Source organism: Schistocerca gregaria, chromosome 2 (assembly GCF_023897955.1).
Source record: "Schistocerca gregaria isolate iqSchGreg1 chromosome 2, iqSchGreg1.2, whole genome shotgun sequence".
Taxonomy (NCBI): Eukaryota; Metazoa; Arthropoda; class Insecta; order Orthoptera; family Acrididae; genus Schistocerca; species Schistocerca gregaria.
The window spans coordinates 74,213,611-74,237,557 of record NC_064921.1 but is presented as its reverse complement, the minus strand read 5'-3'; the positions used below and the strand labels follow the sequence as shown (position 1 = coordinate 74,237,557).

Here is a 23,947-nt window from a genome sequence, read left to right as displayed (position 1 = left end):
TTATGGAGGAACCTGGCGATATCGCCGTGATGAAAACGAATAACTGAAATAAAGTATGTGTGCTTGTCGCAGAACGTTGTTGTTGTTTAAGCATAACACGAAGAACAAAAATGGTTCAAATAGTTCCAAGCACTATGGGACTTAATATCTGAGGTCATCAGTCCCCTAGTCTTAGAACTACTTAAACCGAACTAGTCTAATGACATCACACACATCCATGCCCGAGGCAGGATTCGACCTGCGACCGTAGCAGCAGCGTGGTTTCAGACTGGAGCGCCTAGAACCGCTCGGCCACATCGGCCGGCTCACTAAGAACAAGGAGAGCTCGGGAATGGAATATTTGCCAGTACGCAGCGCCAGAAACTTTGCTCCAAAGAAACAAAACTTTGTCCCGTGGATACGAGTACTGAGGTAGCTGCGCGCTTTGTGCGGGAGGAACCATCCAGCTGAAAACTGACACAATTTCCTGACTACTCCGTCCACCCTCTCGACTTGTAGTCGCCCTCCCGCAGCCTACTCCGACGTCCTCCCGGCGGCTCTGGCTCAGTGCTCTCGGCCGCTGAATAGAGGGTTAATTACAGAACGTGTCCCAGGGGTCGAGCCCCCATAAATCTGGCCTTCTCCACGCCTCCGGTGGGGCCGCTCGTGGAATATATATTAGCACCCGCTCGCCCTATTAATTTATATTTAATTAAAATTTACTCTCGGCCGAGAGCCGGAAACGACCAAAAAGTCGACTTGGACGGCAGGCGGCGTCTTGTGTGGGGGAGCAGTGCGTCCTGCGTTGCGCTGCCCCGCCTTTGAGCTGCCGCGGGAGCCCCGTCGCCGGCTGCCTCCGTGGTACACGCCGCACAGCCGGCGACAGAGACGTTCTAATCTGCCGCGCCAGACCGCAGGGGTAATCCTCTCGAGAGGGCGAGTCGACGGTCGGCGCCTCGCAGTCAGAGTATGCGGCATTCAGGCACAGCTACTCCCAATTCCTTATTTGAACAATTACTTTCCACCTCATCGTCGACATAACGCCAATGGCTCACCTGCCAGTAAGTCCTTATCAGTTAACTGCGCGTTTCCGTTCTTTCTCATACTTTTTTGCCGACCGGTGTGGCCGAGCGGTTCTAAGCGCTTCAGTCTGGAACCGCGCGACCGCTACGGTCACAAGTTCGAATCCTGCCTCGGGCATCGATGTGTGTGATGTCTTTAGGTTAGTTAGGTTTAAGTAGTTCTAAATCCTATAGTGCCCAGATCCATTTGAAACATCATACATTTTTCGTAGTTCCTTGACGTTAGCTTCTGAGCAAACGAGACGCGATAGACTTTTACCGACGTCCAATACAAAAGAAATCAACATTTTGTTCGTGACAGATTCCACAGTTCCCAGATCATGTGTACATCACAAAAAAAGCCGTCTGAACTGCATTATGTCGACGTAGTGTAGTCGAAGTGGAAATATGATTCTGTCACTGGCAAATGCAATTAAGGTTTTCGTAACAGTGGACTAGACTACATTGAAGAGCAAAAGAAACTGGTACATCTGAGTAATATCGCGCACGGCTCCCCCGCGAGCACGCAGAAGTGCCGCAACACGACGTGGCATGGACTCGACTAATGTCTGAAGTAGTGCTGGAGGGAGCTGACACCATGAATCCAACAAGTCTGTCCACAAATCTGTAGTACGAAAGGGTGCAGGTGTCTTCTAAACAACACGTTGCAAGGCATCCCAAATATGCTCAATAACTTCCATGTCTGTGGAGTGTTTAAGCTAAGAAGAGTGTTCGAGTTTTCTTGGCTCTTCAGTGTAGGATTGCTTTGGTGTCCATCTCTCTCTCTCTCTCTCTCTCTCTCTCTCTCTCTCTCTCTCTCTCTCTCTCTCTCTCTGTGTGTGTGTGTGTGTGTGTGTGTGTGTGTGTGTGTGTGTTTCTCATGAACAGGTGGATTTGTCACTATATTATAGATGTCGTGTGACTAGGGTCTCCCGTCCGATAGAGCGTTCGCCGGGTGCAAGTCTTTCGATTTGACGCCACTTCGGCGACTTCGGTGTCGGTGAGGAGGAAATAATAATGATGAGGACAACACAAAACACCCAGTCCCTGAGCGAGAAAATCTCCGACCCAGCCGGGAATCGAACCGGGGCCCTTAGGATTGACATTCTGTCACACTGAACACTTTTTTTTTAATCTCATTTTGTTCGTTGCATCTGCTCGGGGCGGACATCGTAAGACATCCGTTTAAATTCTTTGTTGATCTATTAACTCAGTTTTTTTTATTACAGAGGGAGCTAACTCTCTTTTTTTTAATCTCAATTTGTTCGTTTTCGTTCGTTGCATCTGCTCGGGGCGGACGTCGTAAGACACCCGTTTAAGTTCGTCGTTGCAAAAGTGACAAAAAGCAGATTACAGAGTACCTGACGGCTCAACACAAAAGTTTTGTCTCAAGTGCAGATAGTGTTGAGGATCAGTGGACAAAGTTCAAAACCATGGTACAATATGCGTTAGATGAGTATGTGCCAAGCAAGATCGTAAGAGATGGAAAAGAGCCACCGTGGTACAACAACCGAGTTAGAAAACTGCTGCGGAAGCAAAGGGAACTTCACAGCAAACATAAACATAGCCAAAGCCTTGCAGACAAACAAAAATTACGCGAAGCGAAATGTAGTGTGAGGAGGGCTATGCGAGAGGCTTTCAATGAATTCGAAAGTAACGTTCTATGTACTGACTTGGCAGAAAATCGTAAGACATTTTGGTCCTATGTCAAAGCGGTAGGTGGATCAAAACAAAATGTCCAGACACTCTGTGACCAAAATGGTACTGAAACAGAGGATGACAGACTAAAGGCCGAATTACTAAATGTCTTCTTCCAAAGCTGTTTCACAGAGGAAGACTGCACTGTGCGTCCTTCTCTAGATTGTCGCACAGTTGACAAAATGGTAGATATCGAAGTAGACGACAGAGGGATAGAGAAACAATTAAAATCGCTCAAAAGAGGAAAGGCCGCTGGTCCTGATGGGATACCAGTTCGATTTTACACAGAGTACGCGAAGGAACTTGCCCCCCTTCTTGCAACGGTGTACCGTAGGTCTCTAGAAGAGCGAAGCGTTCCAAAGGATTGGAAAAGGGCACAGGTCATCCCCGTTCTCAAGAAGGGACGTCGAACAGATGTGCAGAACTATAGACCTATATCTCTAACGTCGATCAGTTGTAGAATTTTGGAACACGTATTATGTTCGAGTATAATGTCTTTTCTGGAGACTAGAAATCTACTCTGTAGGAATCAGCATGGGTTTCGAAAAAGACGATCGTGTGAAACCCAGCTCGCGCTATTCGTCCACGAGACTCAGAGGGCCTTAGACACGGGTTCACAGGTAGATGCCGTGTTTCTTGACTTCCGCAAGGCGTTTGACACAGTTCCCCATAGTCGTTTAATGAACAAAGTAAGAGCATACGGACTATCAGATCAGTTGTGTGATTGGATTGAGGAGTTCCTAGATAACAGAACGCAGCACGTCATTCTCAATGGAGAGAAGTCTTCCGAAGTAAGAGTGATTTCAGGTGTGCCGCAGGGGAGTGTCATAGGACCGTTGCTATTCACAATATACATAAATGACCTGGTGGATGACATCGGAAGTTCACTGAGGCTTTTTGCAGATGATGCTGTGGTGTATCGAGAGGTTGCAACAATGGAAAATTGTACTGAAATGCAGGAGGATCTGCAGCGAATTGACGCATGGTGCACGGAATGGCAATTGAATCTCAATGTAGCGAAGTGTAATGTGATGCGAATACATAGAAAGATAGGTCCCTTATCATTTAGCTACAAAATAGCAGGTCAGCAACTGGAAGCAGTTAATTCCATAAATTATCTGGGAGTACGCATTAGGAGTGATTTAAAATGGAATGATCATATAAAGTTGATCGTCGGTAAAGCAGATGCCAGACTGAGATTCATTGGAAGAATCCTAAGGAAATGCAATCCGACAACAAAGGAAGTAGGTTACAGTACGCTTGTTCGCCCAATGCTTGAATACTGCTCAGCAGTGTGGGATCCGCACCAGGTAGGGTTGATAGAAGAGATAGAGAAGATCCAACGGAGAGCAGCGCGCTTCGTTACAGGATCATTTAGTAATTGCGAAAGCGTTACGGAGATGATAGATAAACTCCAGTGGAAGACTCTGCAGGAGAGACGCTCAGTAGCTCGGTACGGGCTTTTGTTGAAGTTTCGAGAACATACCTTCACCGAAGAGTCAAGCAGTATATTGCTCCCTCCTACGTATATCTCGCGAAGAGACCATGAGGATAAAATCAGAGAGATTAGAGCCCACACAGAAGCATACCGACAATCCTTCTTTCCACGTACAATACGAGACTGGAATAGAAGGGAGAACCGATAGAGGTACTCAGGGTACCCTCCGCCACACACCGTCAGGTGGCTTGCGGAGTACGGATGTAGATGTAGAACTCAGTTTTTTTTATTACAGAGGGAGCTCTGACCGAACATGCTGAGCTACCGTGCCGGCATCACCAATCAGCTACCGGGGGCGGACTGTCACATACTAACGTCTGTGGTCTCTTGGCGATATAATAAACGTTTGTTTCGAAGTCAGTGCAATCAAAAGATGGGCCATTTATGTTACACATTTTGTCACTCGCAAACTCATTCATAAAATCTACATGCTACTTCGCCTTTGAGTCGAATGATGAAATTTGGCAAGATGAAAGGTTGCACAGTACAGGTAAATTAAAAGAGCTAGAAAATTGTTAATTTGTAATTATGTGCCGGCCGGTGTGGCCGAGCGGTTCTAGGCGCTTCAGTCCGGAACCGCGCGACCTCTACAGTCGCACGTTCGAAACCTGCCTCGGGCATGGATGTGTGTGATGTCCTTAGGTTAGTTAGGTTTAAGTAGTTCTAAGTTCTAGGGGACTGATGACCTCAGACGTTAAGTGCCATAGTGCTCAGAGCCATTTGAGCCATTTTTTTTTTTTTGTAATTATATCACACGAACAAATATTTCTTTTGAAATTTGTTATCCGAGTCCAAACTTGGAAGTAAAGCATTCTCAAAAGCCTTGGGATTCGTGGGACCGATTTCTTGCCAGTATTAATGTCGGTAAGAGGTACAAATCGTCGAGATCCAAGGTTCCCGGAATGGATGAACTGTCTATGTACATAATCAAGTCTAGTCGTACTCGCACCTGGCCAATTTTTTTTTGTTTTGTTTTGAAAAGTAATTGGAACCTCAGACAGTAAAATCCGAGAAAATTCCTAAAGCACATGAAAAGCCTGTGTGTCCTTCATACCGGAAAGGAGAAAAGAAAAGTCCATACTCTGACTTTCACTAAAGCTGACTGCTGGTCATACTACTTCCAGAAGCTTTGTAATGCTGTGTCGATAGCAAAAAGATTCCTCTCGTACCCGTGCGCTCAGCAGACGGGTTACTTATTCCACGACGTGGAAACGTGAGCGGACATGCGGGCTGTATTATCGTGCTGCGTGTACACGCTGTAGGTGGACAAGTAGCGGGAGACCTTGCGCGGCAGAGGGTCGCGTCCGATGTGTGTATGTATTATTCAGAGCACGCGTCGGACTGCGCTGACGTCTGACGGCTGACGCGAAAAAGTCGTCTGGCGGGGCGGAGACAGCGCCGCGCCGCCGCACAATGGCGGCTTGTTTATTAGCGGCGGGCAAAACCGAACGGATGCGATGCCGTCTGGCTGCAGGAATCCTGCCCTGGGCGACGGGTCCCAGGTTGAAAGCGAAAGGGCCCGCAGCCGCCGCCAGACACAAGAAGCGGCGTTGAGGACGTGACCTACGTCTGCGATGAAACGCGCGGGGATGCAGCGGCGGTGCGGCGGTGCGGCGCTGCCCGCTTTTAATTAACCGGTGTGATTTCGGTTATTAAAAGGGCCGGCCCGGCTCAATGCATTTTTAAGAGACGCGCCGGGAGCCACTCGCCTTTAGCTCGGTCATCGCCGAGGTCAAGGTGCCCGCGGCTTGCGTGGCAGTGAAAAAGAAGTCAGCGTCGACGACTATGATATAAACGCGGCGGGTTCGTAACAAAGTGTAAATATTATATAGGAGACGCAGTCGGCACCAGTGAACGTTTCCAAGCATGGGACTACACTACTGGCCATTAAAATTGCTACACCACGAAGATGACGTGCTACAGACGCGAAATTTAACCGACAGGAAGAAGATGCTGTTATATGCAAATGATTAGCTTTTCAGAGAATTCACATACGGATGGCGCCGGTGGCAACACCTACAAGGTGCTGACCTGAGGAAAGTTCGATTTATGGTGAAACGTCGTTGTGATGTCTCGTGTAAGGAGGAGAAGTGCGTAGCATCACGTTTCCGACTTTGATAAAGGTCGGATTGTAGCCTATCGCGATTGCGGTTTATCGTGTCGCGACATTCCTGCTCGCGTTGGTCGAATATGGAATCGGTGGGTTCAGGAGGGTAATACGGAACGCCGTGCTGGATCCCAAAGGCCTCGTACCACTAGCAGTCGAGATGACAGGCATCTTATCCGCATGGCTGTAACGGATCGTGCAGCCACGTCTCGATCCCTGTGTCAACAGATGGGGAAGTTTCCAAGACAGCAAGCATCTGCACGAACAGTTCGACGACGTTTGCAGCAACATGGACTATCAGCTCGGAGACCATGGCTGCTGTTACCCTTAACGCTGCATGACAGACAGGAGCGCCTGCGATGGTGTACACAACGACGAACCTGGGTGCACGAATGGCAAAACGTCATTTGTTTGGATGAATCCAGGTTCTGTTTACAGCATCATGATGGTTGTATCCGTGTTTGGCGACATCGCGATGAACGCACATTGGAAGCGTGTATTCCTCATCGCCATACTGGCGTATCACCCGTCGTGATGGTATGGAGTGCCATTGGTTACACTTCTCGGTCACCTCTTGTTCGCATTGACGGCACTTTGATCAGTGAACGTTACATTTCAGATGTGTTACGACCCGTGGCTCTATCCTTCATTCGATCCCTGTGAATTCCTACATTTCAGCAGGATAATGCGCCACCGCATATTGCAGGTCTTGTACGGGTCTTTCTGGATACAGAGGTGGTTGTTCTGGGTACTGATTTCTCATGATCTGTGCACCCAAACTGCGTGAAAATGTTATCACATGTCAGTTCTAGTATGATATATTTCTCGAATGAATATCTGTTTATCATCTGCATTTCTACTTGGTGTAGCAATTTTAATGGCCAGTAGTGTATGTATGCTAGTACCTCAGCTCAGACTCTAGACTGGCTGCGACAATCCGTCTGTTTGTCGTCACCTATCGTTCCCAGGTATCTGCGTCTGTCACATGTCAAATTACGGTGTACGAGTGACCCCTCCGATCTGTCGCTGGTTCATGTTGTGTAAATCACGCAACATTTCTTGCATATCGTATTGTGGTCTCTGCTGCTTACAGGCGATGTCGAGCAGTGGACTCGAAGAAACATTGTGGGATTAGCACAACGTGACCCGGTGGCAGAGCGGGGAGTCACACTTTGATCAAATCTTCAGGGAGAGCCTGAAGAGTTACTTCTCACACTGGAATTATTGCATTTGAGATGCTAAGTGGGTAACGAGAAGAAGTGGTTCCAGCATAACATGCTTACCACGCGCCAGCCGCTGCCCTGGCAAATCAAACAGGCTGGTACTGTCGACGATCCAAGCAGGGTGTGTAGGCACTGACGTAACTAGGATACCTGGGGGATGGGTCACACTACTTCTTTGCTCACCATAGGAATGAGAAAAACTAATGTTTCAATTCTGAGTAACCGGTTTTTCTCGGTATTTCTTTGGCTTCGTTGTTATACATATTTCTTATTTTTAGTAACTGGGTAAAAATCGTATACACCCGTTTGCCAGAGCAACGTTGCTAAAATTTTTGGTTAGTAAGTAAAATCGCTTTCAAAACGGAGTAAAATTTATTCGTAACATTTTTGTTGCTTTGAAATATTGGCTTACTATAAAAAAGGGGAAAAGCTATTTTGATAACGTCGACTGCTAGAAAGGAACTACAAACACATGTCATAAGAATCGGTACAGCATTGCTGAGGCAATCATGTAGCTGTCGCTGTGTGGCATTGTCTATAAGATGATACAAGTGCAGCGCGCGGCGACTTGCCCACACCTGTTATTGCTGAAGACAATACCTCATCCACCTTTTATTATACAAAAAGAAAGCTTCCTGCTGCCTGTGTCTGCATATTATGCCTTACCTGTTTACAGCCCTTGGAAACGGACAGATTGACACGAAAGTTAGAGTATTCCAACCTCAGTTTTCATCCTTTAGCGCCGACTATGCGTAATGCCCAGGTAGTGGCATGGTTCTCGACTACAACATGATTTTTGAGCGGAGTTGCAAAAAACTAGAACCAATAGTAGTACACTGGTGATTTATTGTAGAATTCAACTTGTCACTACTATTCGGAAAAACCGGCGTACTATGGACACACGGATTTCTCTTTTATCCACGTATTTTATGTGATATTTTGATGCGATGTGTACTGTACTCCATGTCGAACATCACTGCTGGAGCTGATTCCATTTGTAATGATGCGTTACTGTGTCACGAATATTGCAAAGGGTTAGAAACATCGATTCGGTACGGTCTAATACGATTCTTTTTATTTCCCGTGCGCAGTTTCTCTCCAACTGGCTTCGAGTAAATACATTTCGAGTTCTAAATTATTAACTTGAGATCGTTTCTTTGCTCCTGTCAATTTGTTCTCGCCGTAGGTTTACCTGACCACCGAATACGAGTGTTGTGTGTTTTATGACTATGACGGAGAAGGAAGAAGCATAAAAGCTATTCCTGTCGAATGGCTTTCGCTCTAGAAACACACTTTGGCACGTAGCACAGCTGTTCATCTTATGCCACTTCTTGTGCAGCAACGACTCAACAAAACACGTACGTCAGATAGTATCGCTGTGGTTGCACACTTGCTGATTCCCCGCGTTTGTTGTCTGGAAGCTGGCGGCCCGAACCGGTGCTCGCGCCGCCAGCAACAGGTTTCTGCCTTGCCGCTACTTGCTGCCGACTTACCAGCCACTGGGTTAGCCGCGCACTCTGCCACTGTGCTACTGGGCTGCCGCGAGAGGAGTCCGCTTCTATGTCTCTCTTCCTAAGGGCACACTTGCACCGTTAAGTCATTGGACGCAACAGGTCACTGTGTAATGTACGGCATTCTTACAAATGACTTGGTCGACGAAATATGTTGGCGGTCACCACCATTATCATCGTCGTCATCATCATCATCATCATCATCATCATCATCATCGTTGTTGTGTACATAGTTCCGCGTAGTCAGCGCGTACACAACTTTCCCACTAGAGCGCGCCCCACTAAGCACAACAGCGCAGGCGCAGTGCTCGTCCGTCTCCGCACCGAGATGGCGCTGTCTTAGATACGGACCAAATTCTGCTTCCGCCGATCCGCGTATTAATATGTAACGCAGCCAATGAGATTGCTGCTAACGTAGAACCTTTACTCCTCGCGGATCACACTCGCGCAGTGATACATGAACGCACGAGGTATTATAACGAGTGTACAGACCTCCGATTAGTCAGTCTGCATTAGTCTGTACCAGTCTGCATTAGTCTGTACCAGTATATAGTCAAGTTTCAGTATGCGCCTAATAAGATTATCATATTCCTGTACATAGCCATGAAGAGAAATGTATAGACACTTTGTCAAGTATCAGAGATATGTGAGAATAAGATTAACGTACCAAGACCAAAGGACTGTCAATTGTAAACAGCATCCAGAATCAAGTTACGTAATATCTATGATTTTTATTATTTTAATAAATGTGTGTGAAAATTAATCAAGTTCTGTTTAAAGTTGGTCACCGTCAATCTGCTACTCTAAGCGCACAAGTGGCATTTCTATCGTCTGACCTAACGGCAGAAGATAAACATGCCACGATAAGACCACGAGACATATTGCTGACACTCGCCTACTTCGCTAGAGCGAAAAGTCAATTAATCTGATGGTGTGTGTACCGAAGGTCTTACACTACGCACACCACAATCATCATCATCATCTTCTTCTTCTTCTTTTCCTTCTACTTTGATTCATCGATTAAACTTCGAATTCTTCCCGCCTTCAAGAATTATCTTCTCATCTCTTTATTTGTGCTCCTCTGTCTCTTCATCCATTTTGAATATAATTGAATACTGATTTCGGAAGCTTTGCACTGTCCTTCATTTATGCTAATTGTTGCGATACATATATCGTTTTTTTTTCTTAAAATTGTTTCCAGTCTTAGTACTTGACGCATAGTTTCTTTTGAGATTATCTGCTCTAGATAGTGTCTTGTTCTTGTTAATAACTACGTCCCTTCTCCCTGTGTTCAACTTTTTTTTTTTTTTTTTTTTTTTAGAACATAACACACGCAGAAATACTGCGAGAGCCTTAGAAGTAAGCATTATATTTTGTAAAATGCTGCTGACTTGACCCACTTAAATGAATTGATAGGGAAAAACAGTACTGGACGTACACGATGCTCCAAAAGTTATGTTACATACTTGTGGAAATTCTAGATGAATAAAAATTTAAATAGGTGCATATGTCCAGAGACTATCATTTCCATGGTACAAAGTAAATATTATTGATTAGGCGTTTTAATTTTCGAACTAAAATCTTCTTCAGTTTGTGCTCGACAGTATTTATATAAGACTTTTTATGTATACGATGATAAGCTGTTACTACAATGCAACTATTTACGTCATCATCTGCTGGACCTTAGAGTTTAAAATGGCATATGCATGCTTTACGATAATGGAAATATGTTACACATCTTGCTAATCTTTAAAAGTCTGCAAAGTGATGACGTGAACTGTCGAAACTGCGAGCAGCATAATGAAGTTTTAGCAGTGGTCTCTTAAAAAATGTTACATACTAGTTTCTTACGCAGTTAAATACTAAAGCTTGTAGCTACCACAACAGAAAACTGAGAAAGAACGAAAATCTGAGGATCGCGGTGGGATGCACCTCTACCTACCCACCATCCGACAAATGTTGCGTGGAGATCTCCAGCGGTAACTGCTACATTTTCTGACGGGGATCTTCGTGTCGAAATCACATTTCCTGACAGCTAATTCTCTGTCGCAGATCCACCAGTACCTCTTGCAAGGAAAGCAAGTACCCATGAGCCGTTGGCTGGCAATGTGGGCCGCCTCATCAATTCGTCATATCTCTCCATTCACAGATTACTCAAATGTGCCAAAACCATCACGCGTGGAATGGGGGTTCTCTTCATCCCAATGTCGGTAATAAACATCGATATTAAATCGGGAGTAAAAACGTGAGATGATTTTATTTACATTGTAACATGGACCGTTTCCGGACACTTGTTTTTGTGTAAATTTGTGTCATCTCTACAACCAGCAATAGGAATTCTGGAACTGGCTGTTCAGCTGTAATGGCACAGAATCATCAATACGTATTGACAATGTGACGAAGGTCATCTACGTTAGTAGTAATGGCTCCGGTAGCTTATGGGACGTGTGTTGCCATGACACAGTCACCGACATAGAAGACTTTTGTTGGAGATTTCTCATGAATTCATCGTCAAAACTGAGATTTTTTTAAATATTTTTTTTTCTTTTTTTGTACTCAAGAGACGACACTCCAGCCACCCCGAAAGGTCCAGCGAACAGACATGTCGCACAAATTCTGTTGCAGAATCTGGTATGACGAAGAAGCAGTAGCGACAAACATTGGAGCGGCATTCCAAACAAGCCAAGTGCCAAAGCTCCGCGCCAGGGACGAGTCGTGTATAAAGTAACGCAGCAGTTGCAGAGTGTTTGCCTCTCCTCGCGCCTAGAAAGCCTTCACGACGGCACGCGTCCTTGCCTAACGGAGTCGGATTAACGCTCCCGCTGCCCCCCCACCCACTTCGCTGTCCTGTGCTCTGTTGCCGAACTCTAGCCAGGTGCTGCGGCATCTCCACACTTATTGCTGAGTATGACGTAGCCCGCAGCTTACCAAACCAGAACCGTTACTTGCCCAACTGAGTCACACTCTGTTGTGCAGTACACCCATTCCTACAGTTATTACTCAAACCGTATTGAACTTTGCCACGGTTGAGAAATTCGCTAAACATTTTCTGTAAATCTGTAGCTACTGCCTAGTTGTACAATGCTTTCTGTCTTCCATTATTATATTATTATTATTATTATTATTATTATTATTATTATCACTATTATTTTTTATTGGTTTTGACAATATGAAATAGATTACATCTTCTCTCTTTTCTCATTTCTTTCTTTCTTTCTTTCTTTCTTTCTTTCTTTCTTTCTTTCCTTCCAGTAGTTTTTAAATCTGTCTCTCCAATCTCTTCTTTCTTCTGTCCATACTAAACCAGTCTACCTGTTTTTTTATGGAAGCCCTTGAAACGTTTTACTTTTGCTCTGAACTTTTTTTCTTTCTCCGTTATTTCCATTTCTCTCAGGTCTGCTTTAACTTATTTCCACCCACGTCAATGATGTTTTTGAGTTTCTGTCAGAAATTTATATTTTTTTGTTTATCTCTTTTTAGCTAGCCGTTTGGCGTGTCCGTGGTATACAACCCTTCTCTCATCATTCTGACAGATATTGGTCCTATTTTTTCATAAATATCTTTATTACTTCTTAATTTCCATTTCCCATTCTCATATTTTGGTCGCAAAACATTCCTGATTATTTTTCTTTATTTCTTTTCTATTTCATCTATTTGTTTAGCTGTATTTAACGAATGACACTCTGAAGCACAAAGGTTTTCTGGTTTAATGACGATGTTGTAGGGTCGAAGCTTTGCGTTTATGGAAGTGTATTTCTTGTTATGCAGGTCTTTTGTTAGTTGAAAATCTACGTCGATTTTCTTTGGCGTCGCTAAGTTAACGTCTTTGCCCAAAGTATTTGGTTGTATTATTTCTCCTATATATTTATATTTAGTAGTTGTACCTATTCTTCCATAACCTGTTTCCACGTACTTCGCTGCCTCATTCGCATCGTCACATACTGTATTTTTCCCCCGAAAGATATAGAGAGGCCTGCCTTTTCAGCTGTCCCTTTTAGCTTCTATAGCTTAAGCTAAGATGGCAAGCTCGTTTGCAAAATCCAAACAATCAAAACTCAGATTATCTTCCTTTCTCCAAATTGTTATTCAATAAATTCCTTCTCCATCTGGTCTTTTCCTCTAATCCTTGATTACTTTCTCTAGTAGAACTGGGCTGCAGTTATTGTTATTATTATTATGATCTATAGGCATAATGGTTATATGATGATATTGGATGTGGGGTGCTCAGCAGAACGGTCATCAGCGCCATTACAGAGTGACTGATTGCAAATCTCGTGCACGGAACGGTGTCTATCCTCAAAGCCAAGTTGCTTCTAATGTATTACAATTTAACTGTCAATTGTAAAATTTTCTGTTATGATACACCAAACTACGACAGTGTAAATCGGTGAATGACAGTGCTAAACTCTCTGGTCGAACAATTAACACACAGCTCATTTACCTATAAAATTTTACAACGTATTTTACACTGTTGTTGTCAGTCAGGATGGTGAACAAGCCTCCATCCAAACTGAGAGTTGCCGTTATGTAGCGATATAAAATATTTTATGTAGTTAAAGCGTGCAATACCAAAATAATTACGCAAAAACTTTCATATACTGGTGGATTTTCCCGCCGAAGTGTAAATGGGCAGTCTCCCGCCCTTCCATCGGTGAGGCTGGCATAAAGTACGTCACTCCAGGATGATCAGTTTCATTGTCCACAGTTTGTTGTTTGTCACTTCAAACCATTGGTATTCCCACTGACGCCAGACTTTCCCGTCAGACAATGAGATGATGGCTTACTGAGGAACGGCACACCGAAGTAATACACCACATCTGCACCTTTATTTGGCTGCTTTATGATCTGCGCTGTTGGCCCGTACCCCAACATATCATAGCATCCAACAAAAGACCACCACTTTACCTTGGTTTTGCGTCCGCCTTTAATTGTCGTGTATGGTCTCCGTCATCATTTCTATTGGATGCATTTTTTTACCGCTTGTAGAGCAGGTGAGAAACTTTTAGCTGTGATGTTTTCGTTCCTGCCAAAGTGTCTTCAGATTTCCGTATGTCTCCGCATCATGATTTGGTAACTTTTCGAGAAGACGAACTCTGAGAAACATATCGGGAAAAACTGCAGAATAGCCCACTGCATTCCTCTGCTTAGATCGATCCGTAGATATAACGCGATAAAAGATTTATGTAGTTTTAGAATTGAAGAAAACGCACCTTTAAAAAGTAGTCTGGAGTACAAGAGTTCTTGTCCTCAGTCAAGTTTAAAATGACACTGGGCCTCCGAACGCCGTGGCGGGCATTGTTCCATCACTGGCTACTTATTCTGAGGTTTGATACATTCGTATCCCCGAAACAATCTTTAGCGAGTATCGCAATGGCTTGGTCGCATATGCCAGATTCGAGAACAATCTCGCTGAATTTAGTTGGTCTGCCACACAAAATTCCAATAACTGAGGCAACGCTACTATTACGTTTTTCTCTGTTGCGAAGTTCTTTCCGTGTTCTGGTATGTTTCTTTAACGATTCTAAAGGCAGAACTAAGAGACTGCAATTATTATAGGTAGCTTACGGCCAGTGGCATCTGGATGCGGAAGATAAACACGTCCAAAGAAGGCTGTAAGTTCCGCATTCAGACCAGTTTGGTTTCTCTCCCGCATAGGACATTTTCGCGCCGGAAAACCGATGCCTGCCTTGCGAGACGAACAGACCACCGTCTAGCCAGTGGCTGTGCAGTCGTGAAGGGGACAGCTACTGCCGCCGCAGGTGAAAGCGGCTCCTACCCATAAACACACACACACACACACACACACACACACACACACACAGCGCACGCAAAGTGGGCGTGAGCAGGTTACGCGTCAGCTGGCAAGCTGCGCCACGCGTTGTCTTGTCCCTTTGTGTGTGGACACAGTTGGCTGTATCGACCACACAACACGGGAGCACCACTTTCGTCTCTCTTCGTCGAGAAACACTTTCTCAACTTAAGCACATTTCTTTCTCGGCTATACATCTCGGGAGTCTCTATATTATGCAGGCAAATGATCTAAACCAGTGGTAGTCAACCTGATCCCTGTTGTCCACTACAGGGCGTCCCAGCTTTCATTGTAGGCGTTATGCGATAGGGTACTAGCTGTAACTCTCTTCCATAATGATGACGATGGTGTTGTTGTTCGGTTTCTGGGGCGCTCAACTGCCCAGTTATCAGAACCTATTCAAATTCCCAATCTTTGCTCAGCCCAGTCTCGCCACTTCCATGAATGATGATGCAATAATGAGGACAATACAAACACCCAGTCATCTCGAGGCAGCTGAAAATCCCTGACCCACCGGAAATCGAATCCGAGAACTCTCTTCCATCAAGTCTATAAAGCTAAGTTACTTTCCTTCTTTATAAATCATCATTACTGTGGAATGGTGGGCGCTCAGAAGATTTTACTGTTAACAGAGGTACAAAAGTGGGCGGTAGGTGAAAAGAGGTTGACTACGACTAATCTAAACGAAGTAAGTCTGGTAAATATGAATTTAATAAATGTCATCTGGTTTCTATTCAGGTGCAAGCCATTCTCTTAAACGCCTCTTGATGACATGGCTATAGTATCCCTACTTCTTTACCGAAGAGCTTATTTGGCTTCCAGACTCTCGGTGAATCGCACTGCAGTTCATATCAAGCAAGGCAATCGCGGGGAATCGAGCCCAGTTTCCCGGCTCCCGGCAGATTAGTAACCAACGGATACTACCCACGAAAACATGGAGGCGATTAGTACCCTGATGACGCAAAGGGACATTCCCATCTCGAAGAGACTCGGTCATCATCATTAGTGTTCTCCTGTGTATAATAATCACAAATTTGGAAAACGTAGAAAGATCTATTACATATCTAATGAACATAGGTGGTGATGTTTTAACCGTCCACATTTACATCTACGTACTTCGTAAGCCATTCTATAGTGCAGGACGGAGGGTATATTATCGATTTTTTGTTCTATTCCATTCCCGTACTGAGCAAGGGAATAATGACTGTCTATATGTCTCTTCTGTGGCTTAATCACTCTTATCTTCATTTCATGATTCCTACGATATACGTTGGTAGCAACATAATGTCTTCTTCAATTACCGGATCTCTACATTTACCCACCAGGATTTGAAGGGAGCTATACCCTTACCACAGTGATTCGCATTTACATTGTCCAAGTACCTCTGCCGTCCCATTTCATATCGCTTCTTAGCATTACCCCTAAACAGACAATGTGATGAGTTCAAGATGTTCAAGAACGATGAAATTGTCTAGGGGGCGATACTTTGCTATATACAACAGCATCGCCAGTGCTGATTTTGGCTGATACATCCTTTTTGTATTGTCGAAAATGTAGGTTCTATTATGCGGCCTTGGAACACAATCGATGAAAATTTCGCTTCTCTGCAGCATTTCTAGAGGCAACCACATACTTAGGAATACAACCAGTATGGTCGTATCTTCGTTAGTTTTAGTTTAGATTGTACACACGCAATTACTGTTAGCAAGTTGCCGCTTATGAACAAAGCAGCTCACATGATTTTTTTCTTTTCTCTGAACTCCTGCGGATTCGCTTAGAGAAGTTTGATTTCTCCAGGACAGTCATAACATGTCATCTGAGAATATGCTCTAGAATTATTAACGAACGTCATCGAGATTGTTAAAATTATCTGTAATCCTCATTTTCTGCTTTTTAGCATACCAAATTAAAAAATGTTTGAGCTGGCACCAGCGGACTGAAATGCAGATGTCACTCAGATGCGCTGTCAGGTGTAATGCACTGCTTAAAGTGATTACCGTAGTCACTGAAAGAATAAGTGATCCCGTATTCATTCGCCTAGTCAGTCACTGTGCTGACTGCGTCACCTACCACTGACTCTGCTCTGTGTTTCCCCAGCTCCCTAATAGATGACGCCGATGCTACCTTCCTCTAGTAAGCATGGAGTTTGGCAATGCCCCTACGGCGCGCTTGCTGCAACGCCGAGTGACGTTATGGACCAAGGACAGATGCCACGGAGTTCCGCTTCGGGTCTTGTTGTAATATGTCGAACCGTTCACTCCAGCGATCTTACGATATGGCCCTGACGTAGCGACCATTGTGGACACACTTCCGGTCCGCAAACATTCCTAGCCAACGGCAAGTTAACTCAGATCAGACTCTTTAGATGCCGTGTGGTTAACGGTATTTTGCTATTCTGTTACAAAGACCTATACAGGTCTATACAAACTGATCTTTACAAGTCGGAATCGTTATTTGCTTATTCCCCTCAAATGATTTGTCACTATGGGAAGAGGAATTCCGCCTTATGCAAGACGCCGTTTTTTTCTGTTTTGTTTCACCCAGACATGTTTCAGCACGTTTTGTGGTATCTTCAGTGAGTTCTTTCATATTTTTTTAATTCTGAAATTGTTGCTACATATTAACATTTAGCGAAACTTTGGTACATAATATTTACAATTGTGAATGAATAATTGTTGTAAGATATTATACATTTATTCACCATTATAAATATTGTGTATCAAAAGTTTCGCTACATGTTAATATGTAACAACAATTTAACAGTTAAAAAATAAAAAGGAATCCACTGAAGATAGCACAAAACGTGCTGAAACGTGTCTGGGTGAAACAAAATAGAAAAGGCGGAATTCCTATTCCCATTTCTTTGGAAGCGCGGACATAACAAGAAGAACTGCAACACCACAAGATGATTTGTTACTAGTTTCTAAAAGAAATGACAATCATCATTGTGCCGCTTCACAATTAAACAACAGAGTCTACTGTGTGAGCAGACCAGACTCTCTTAAAGGGCTGTCTTCATGCTTTCTGTATGGTAAAACATACGTCAACAGATGCAATTTTTGTTGCAGTGTTAATGTAGTTTGGCACTGAATAGATCATGGCCCGAGATTCCGTTATTCTTCTACAGTTTGATTTCGGATACACACTTTTTTTTAAAATACTGTAGTCTTATAATAACTCCTTTTGTCGTTCTTATATGATGCTGACGTCAACGAGGGTTGAGCAAAAGTGTCACTACAAACAGGTGAAAACTATGTCGACTTCCCTCTCACGTTGGAAATGAAGAGTATAAGTATTCTCAACAAGAGAGACATAACACTGAACTTAAAAATTGTGTTGTTTGCAGGAGTCGTTTCATTTCGGAAATTTGATGGTGCTGACGTTATTGCTCCACAAACTTGAATGGTACTTGCAGCTCGTCACACAGTTTCTGACTGAAGTTCCTGTCTTTTTACGGGAGTAGCGACAAAGAGATGCTATTGACACCCAGAAAACTGCACATGTTTGTTGGGCTTCTGTGGCATTTCCACGGTAGCGCACACTGTAGAAGTTGTAATTGCACAGTCGACAAAGTAATAAACACTCGATGTACAGCTTCATGTTCTGATAGGTGTTTGTCGATCACAGCACGATTTCTTGCATGTAATGTCTTCAGGCTTCGACGCACCGTTTAGAGCACATGGACACTGTCATTGTTGAGAACTATCCCGTAAATGCAGCTGGATCACTTTGACGAAGCAATTCGCTGGGTTCGGCACACAGAAAGTCCTTGTAGTACCGACAAGTTTCCTTGGAACGTAGACTAGTCATGAAGTCACTCAGTACACACAACGTTTTCTTCTCTTCTCGGAGCTAGAAAAAGCACAAAATTGAACAAATACTGAAGTGCTACTGATGTTAGATAACCATTACATCTAGTTTCATGTAGTGGTCGTTTTACTGACGATGATATTTATGACAGAGTACGTTTGGATTATTCTTGACAAATTGATTGCTTTCGCTGTACCTTGATTAATATCCAGAGGCTACTTACTGCAGAATATTTCTTCTAGAGAACTGAAATCTTATGCTGAGATGAAAGTTTAAAGAAAAGAGCACTCCCCACATAAATTTGGAACTTAATAAAGACTTAACATTTTCATGATAATGGAAAAGCTAAACTGCGGTCCATAGTCCACTGTCAGGTAACAACAAGAAGTGTTCCTCTTACGTCGTTGAGGCGATTTTAGTGGCTGACAGTTTGTAGTGACACTTTTTCTCAACCCTCGTTGACGTCAGCATGATATAAGAACGACAAAAGGAGTTATTATAAGACTACAGTATTTTAAAAAAAAGTGTGTATCCGATTTTAGTTACAACTTCTCTAATGTCAAAATCAGTCTAGTCACTAGGGAAAATTTTTAGCAGATTTGCTAAGCACAATATTATTCAGGTTATTTAAGTTACACGTGTTGCAGGGTGCGACCTGTTCTTTATTGATAAATAAAAATTTTTGTAGTCAAGAGTTGAAATATTTTTGTATCCTCAATGACCTGTTTCGACTTTTCCAGAAGATCGTAAGATAGCAGCTGGATCTCCCTAAATCGGTGACTGAGGAAATAAAAACATCTCAAGACGCCATCTTGGGTGCAAAAAAGTATCAATTACTGAAATTTCCAAAGTAACTTTCGAAATTTTCCTCCCTCGAAAAAATATAAACATAAAAAATAAAAAAAATAAAAAGAAAAAGAAATTGTTCCTCAGCACTATAGCTGATATGAACATCATATTAGTGATGGTAATTTCTGGCCTTCCATGCATTCGAGTATTGAGATCAACAGTCAACTACTGGAGGGCCTAGACTTTAACATGGTACCCCAACTACGGTGCCTTTGGGTATTCCTCACATGCTGAAGTGGCAGTAAGTGACATTACAACACAGCTAAAGCATATCGTTATTAGAAATATCCAGCAGAAACACCCATGGAACGTCACTATAAATATTTATAACCCAAGAAAGAGGCTGATATATCGTGTAAAGTTGACAAGTCAGCCACTAAACCCACCAAAGAAGTGGTTCTGGAACGGTTACTGGCAGTAGGATGATAAAAGGGCGTGTAAGAATCTAATAGTCGATCAACAGTCGGGGTGACAACTGTGTGATGTAGCGGCGCTGGTGGCGTGATACGAGTAGCTTTTCGGCACTGACCTTGTAGAGCTTGTCCCTCTGGTACCAGACGTCCTCCTCCTCCTCCTGCACGGCGAACGTGGAGTCGAGGTTGAGGTCGTCCCTGGAGCGGGACAGGATCTTCCTGCGGGAGACCATCTCGTTGTGTGGAGCGGGGCCGCAGCTGCAACAGAGACGCGGGCGGCCGGTGAGAGCGTGTCGCTCGGTAGTCGGAGGCAGACTGGCAGCCACTGGCTGCCCGCGGCCTCGCCAGTGAAAGGCGGCGCGGCGCGGGGCGGCGCGACGCGGCGCGAGCGGTTACCACACTGCGGCGCCGCCGCTGCAGTTCCGTCTACTCCAGCACCCAACTTATTGCTCTCAACGAAATTTGGCATTCTTCCGGAAGGGGTTTCCACTCTGCAGCGAAGTCTGACCCGATTTGATGCTTCGGGGCTAATTAAAAAATTCCGTGCCGGACCGGGACTCGAACCTGGCACCTTTCTCTTTCGTATGGTTTGCTATGGTTGGCTGGTTTGTGGGGGTTGAAGGGACCAGACTACAAAGGCAATCGGTCCACTTTTCTATGTTTCACACAGAGTGTAAGTGCTAAAAGCCCAGATATTTCTGTTGGTGACTGAGGACAGTTTACTGCACATTACATCAGCATCTAAGTCGTTTGCAAACCAATAATTATTACAGCCGTCCGGAGTAGAAGGTTTAACATTGGTTAGTACCTCGAAGTACGAGGGCTATTGGGAAAGCGAGGTCCGAGCGGGGGCGAAATGGAAACCACAGTGAAAATCCGGTGAAGCTTCCGACAGATGTGTTCCACAGTGTTTCCAGTAGGCCCATCGAACGCGTCACAGCGCGCAGTGAACACGCAAAGATGCCTAGAAAATAGTGTCTCCTGCCAAGTATGAGGGCCACGTGACGGATTTCGCCTGATGTCATGCAGCCCACATAACAAAACTGTCAAGAGTTTCCTTTCCCTAGACAACACTGTGCACGGGAAATTGAGGTGCTCCTGAAGCGTTTTCGATTGGAGCTGTTTGATCACCCACATTACAGCCCGTAATTTATTTCCCCCGAGTTTCATCTCTGTTCACGTGAACACCTGGCTATGAAGACAACTTTCTGGCACGGACAACGAACTGTAGACTGGCGTCGAGAACTGAAGGAAAGCACAGGCGGCCGCCTTCTATGACGACAGTACTCCCGGCCAGTGTGGCCGAGCGGTTCTAGGCGCTTCAGTCTGGAACCGCGCGACCGCTACGGTCGCAGGTTCGAATCCTGCCTCGGGCATGGATGTGTGTGATGTCCTTAGGTTGGTTAGGTTTAAGTAGTTCTAAGTTCTATGGGACTGATGACCTCCCATAGTGCTCAGAGCCATTTGCACCATTTTGAACGACAGTACTGGAAAGTTAATTCAACGCTACGAAAAATGTCTAAGGCGGAGAGGCGAATATGTACAGAAGTAGCTGGAAGATGTACCTAACTGTTGCAAATAAAACATTTTTGATTTTCACAGTGGCTTCCATTTCGCTATCCATCGGACTTTACTTTTCGAATAGCCTTCGTACATGTGACAAGTAATTAACGTTATTTTCTCATGGGTAACAGGTCGGCTGTGCAAGTGTCTACACAAGGACGCAAAACGGTTGGTCTATAGTGACAGACGCAGTCAGTTTAGTGATGCAGTTACGGCCATGCACTTATACCCTTTACATCCCGTATAAAAATTCATTTCAATGTAAAACAAAGCCAGCAACTTAAATTACAAAGTTTAGTAGTGCAGAAATAGTAGGTTACGTGATACCAGTAAATTGCTAAGAGTCTCAAAGATCAAGTTAGCCACACAAGTTCTAAAAATTTCTGTTATGTGATAAATCGCACAAACCTAAAAGCAGCAAATTAAAAAGAAAATCCATGGATTACAACTCCGAACAACTTACAATGGAACATAGAAATTGTTGTGGTGAAAGTGAACCAAAGGCTGCGTTGCACGCGCCACGTTGCACAGTGCGCACCTAATGATGTTTACAAAATAGTATCTCCTACCAAGTATGAGGGCCTCGTAAGGGATTGCAGAACACTTATAAGATGCAACAGGTACGGAAAAGAGACTACGTACACTACGGTTGACCGTCTTCTTCTGTCAGATTCCTTCGCGGTATGGAATCCTTAAAATATAGGACTGACACAGGACTTCGAAAAAGTTCAGTGAAGTGGAGCTCGTTTCGTATTATCGCTAAATGAGAGAGTGAAAGAGAGAGAGAGAGAGAGAGAGAGAGAGAGAGAGAAGGATATGAAGCGCGAATTGGGGTTGCAGTCATCAAAACAAAGGTGTTTTTCGCTTCACCAAATTTCACGTTCTCTTCTGAAAACGAAAATATTTTGTTGAACCTACGGTACAGCAATTGGGTGGAGCTCGTTTGATGAACTGTCCACCAAGTACTTAAGTGCGAATTGCAGAGTAATCATGTAGAAGTAGATGCAGTTGAAAAGTTCCATAAAACAACACTTTTTGTACATTATGAAGTCGTGTTGTAACAAACCAGTGCTACACTTTTCCCTTTGCATATTACCCGTTATAGATCACGCAAAATACATGAAAAGGCTTTACCTGAGTTGCTTTGAAACAAACACAAAGGACTTAACGTGGCCTTCGAGTATAAATTAATTATTCTCGTCATCCTGAATCTTAGGTGACGTTAAGGAATGTAGCCTGTATCGCCTATTTTATATTCCACAACTAATGGAACACCAGTGGACACAAAGCTGAACGACAGGAGAAATGGTTGAGGCCTTTGTAAAAGATGGTACGTGTCTGCGTGGAAATGTCAAAGTGACTGGTTCTTGCATTTCAGTAGTCACTGACCCTATCTACTTGTCAACAATAGCAATCTGTGCCAATTTTGCATTAAGTGAACTAGTGTCTCCTGCCGCAGAAAACTTTACACTCTTTTCCTACCTTGACATTACACATGATTCGCCAAACTTGCTCACGTCTCGGAAAATGGAAGAACATTTTGTTGACGGAAGCCTTATTACGCAAGACTTTCGATTTCTCAAATGCTCCTGAACAAGTTCATCAGTTCATTTCATAGTATGAAATTTTCTCCTGATTTGGAGAATGGAAGACAGAAGTATCGGGTTTTGACCGTAACTATGTCATATCTAGAGGCACACTTAAATATCTTTGTTAAACTTACCTATTCATTTCCATGCACGGATTTCTATCGCATAGGTATCTGCCAAATCTGACACATCTCATTAAGTGAAACCAAGCTGACGTGAGAGTTACGCTGCCATCAAATGTTGCTTCATTTAGAAATTCTTTGATTGCCTACAAAACTTTTTTCATAGTTGAATTGTGCACATGTCTTTCTTCGAACATTTTGATGGCAATATGTGATAGTTGATAACATGACACGAAGACCTTCCTGGTTTCATACCAAAAGACCTGCAGCACGAGACGAATGTTCACTGAAAATTACACCAAGTTACCTTTCCAAACACGACTCGTGGACCACCATCCATGAACCGAGCTCGCACTCGCAGCCTGGATGATCGGAGAGTTCTTGGCGGAAGTAAAGGTGTGAGAACGGTTCGTTAGCGACGGTTCAAGAATTGTACTTGGATAACTCAGTAGATGAGCACTTGCCCCAAAAAAGGCATATGTTGCAGGTTTGAAGCCTTGGGTCGGTACACAGTTTTCATCTGCCAAGAAGTTCCAAATCTGACATACTCAAATAGGAACATCCTACGTACCTTGAAAAACTCTTTTTATTACTTTGCAGATAACACCATGACATTTAATATATTTATGGCAGTTGGTTTCGAATATTATGATTCGTCATCAGAAACAGTACCTTATTACGAAATTACGCGTCATGTCGTCATTTGGCGTTGGTC

The 23,947-nt window shown here is 43.9% G+C and overlaps 1 protein-coding gene and 1 pseudogene across 3 annotated transcripts in view; both read right to left on the bottom strand.

The window, feature by feature from the left end:
- Nucleotides 1-23,947, bottom strand: part of LOC126336345 (uncharacterized) — a 595,954-nt gene that overhangs the window by 196,109 nt on the left and 375,898 nt on the right. For all 3 annotated transcript variants that reach the window (XM_049999920.1, XM_049999919.1, XM_049999921.1), the window contains exon 2: nt 20,075-20,216. In XM_049999920.1, the coding sequence (XP_049855877.1) occupies nt 20,075-20,216 (142 nt within the window). The remainder of the gene's footprint in view (nt 1-20,074; nt 20,217-23,947) is intronic.
- On the bottom strand, nt 22,709-23,429 carry LOC126336346 (proliferating cell nuclear antigen-like; annotated as a pseudogene).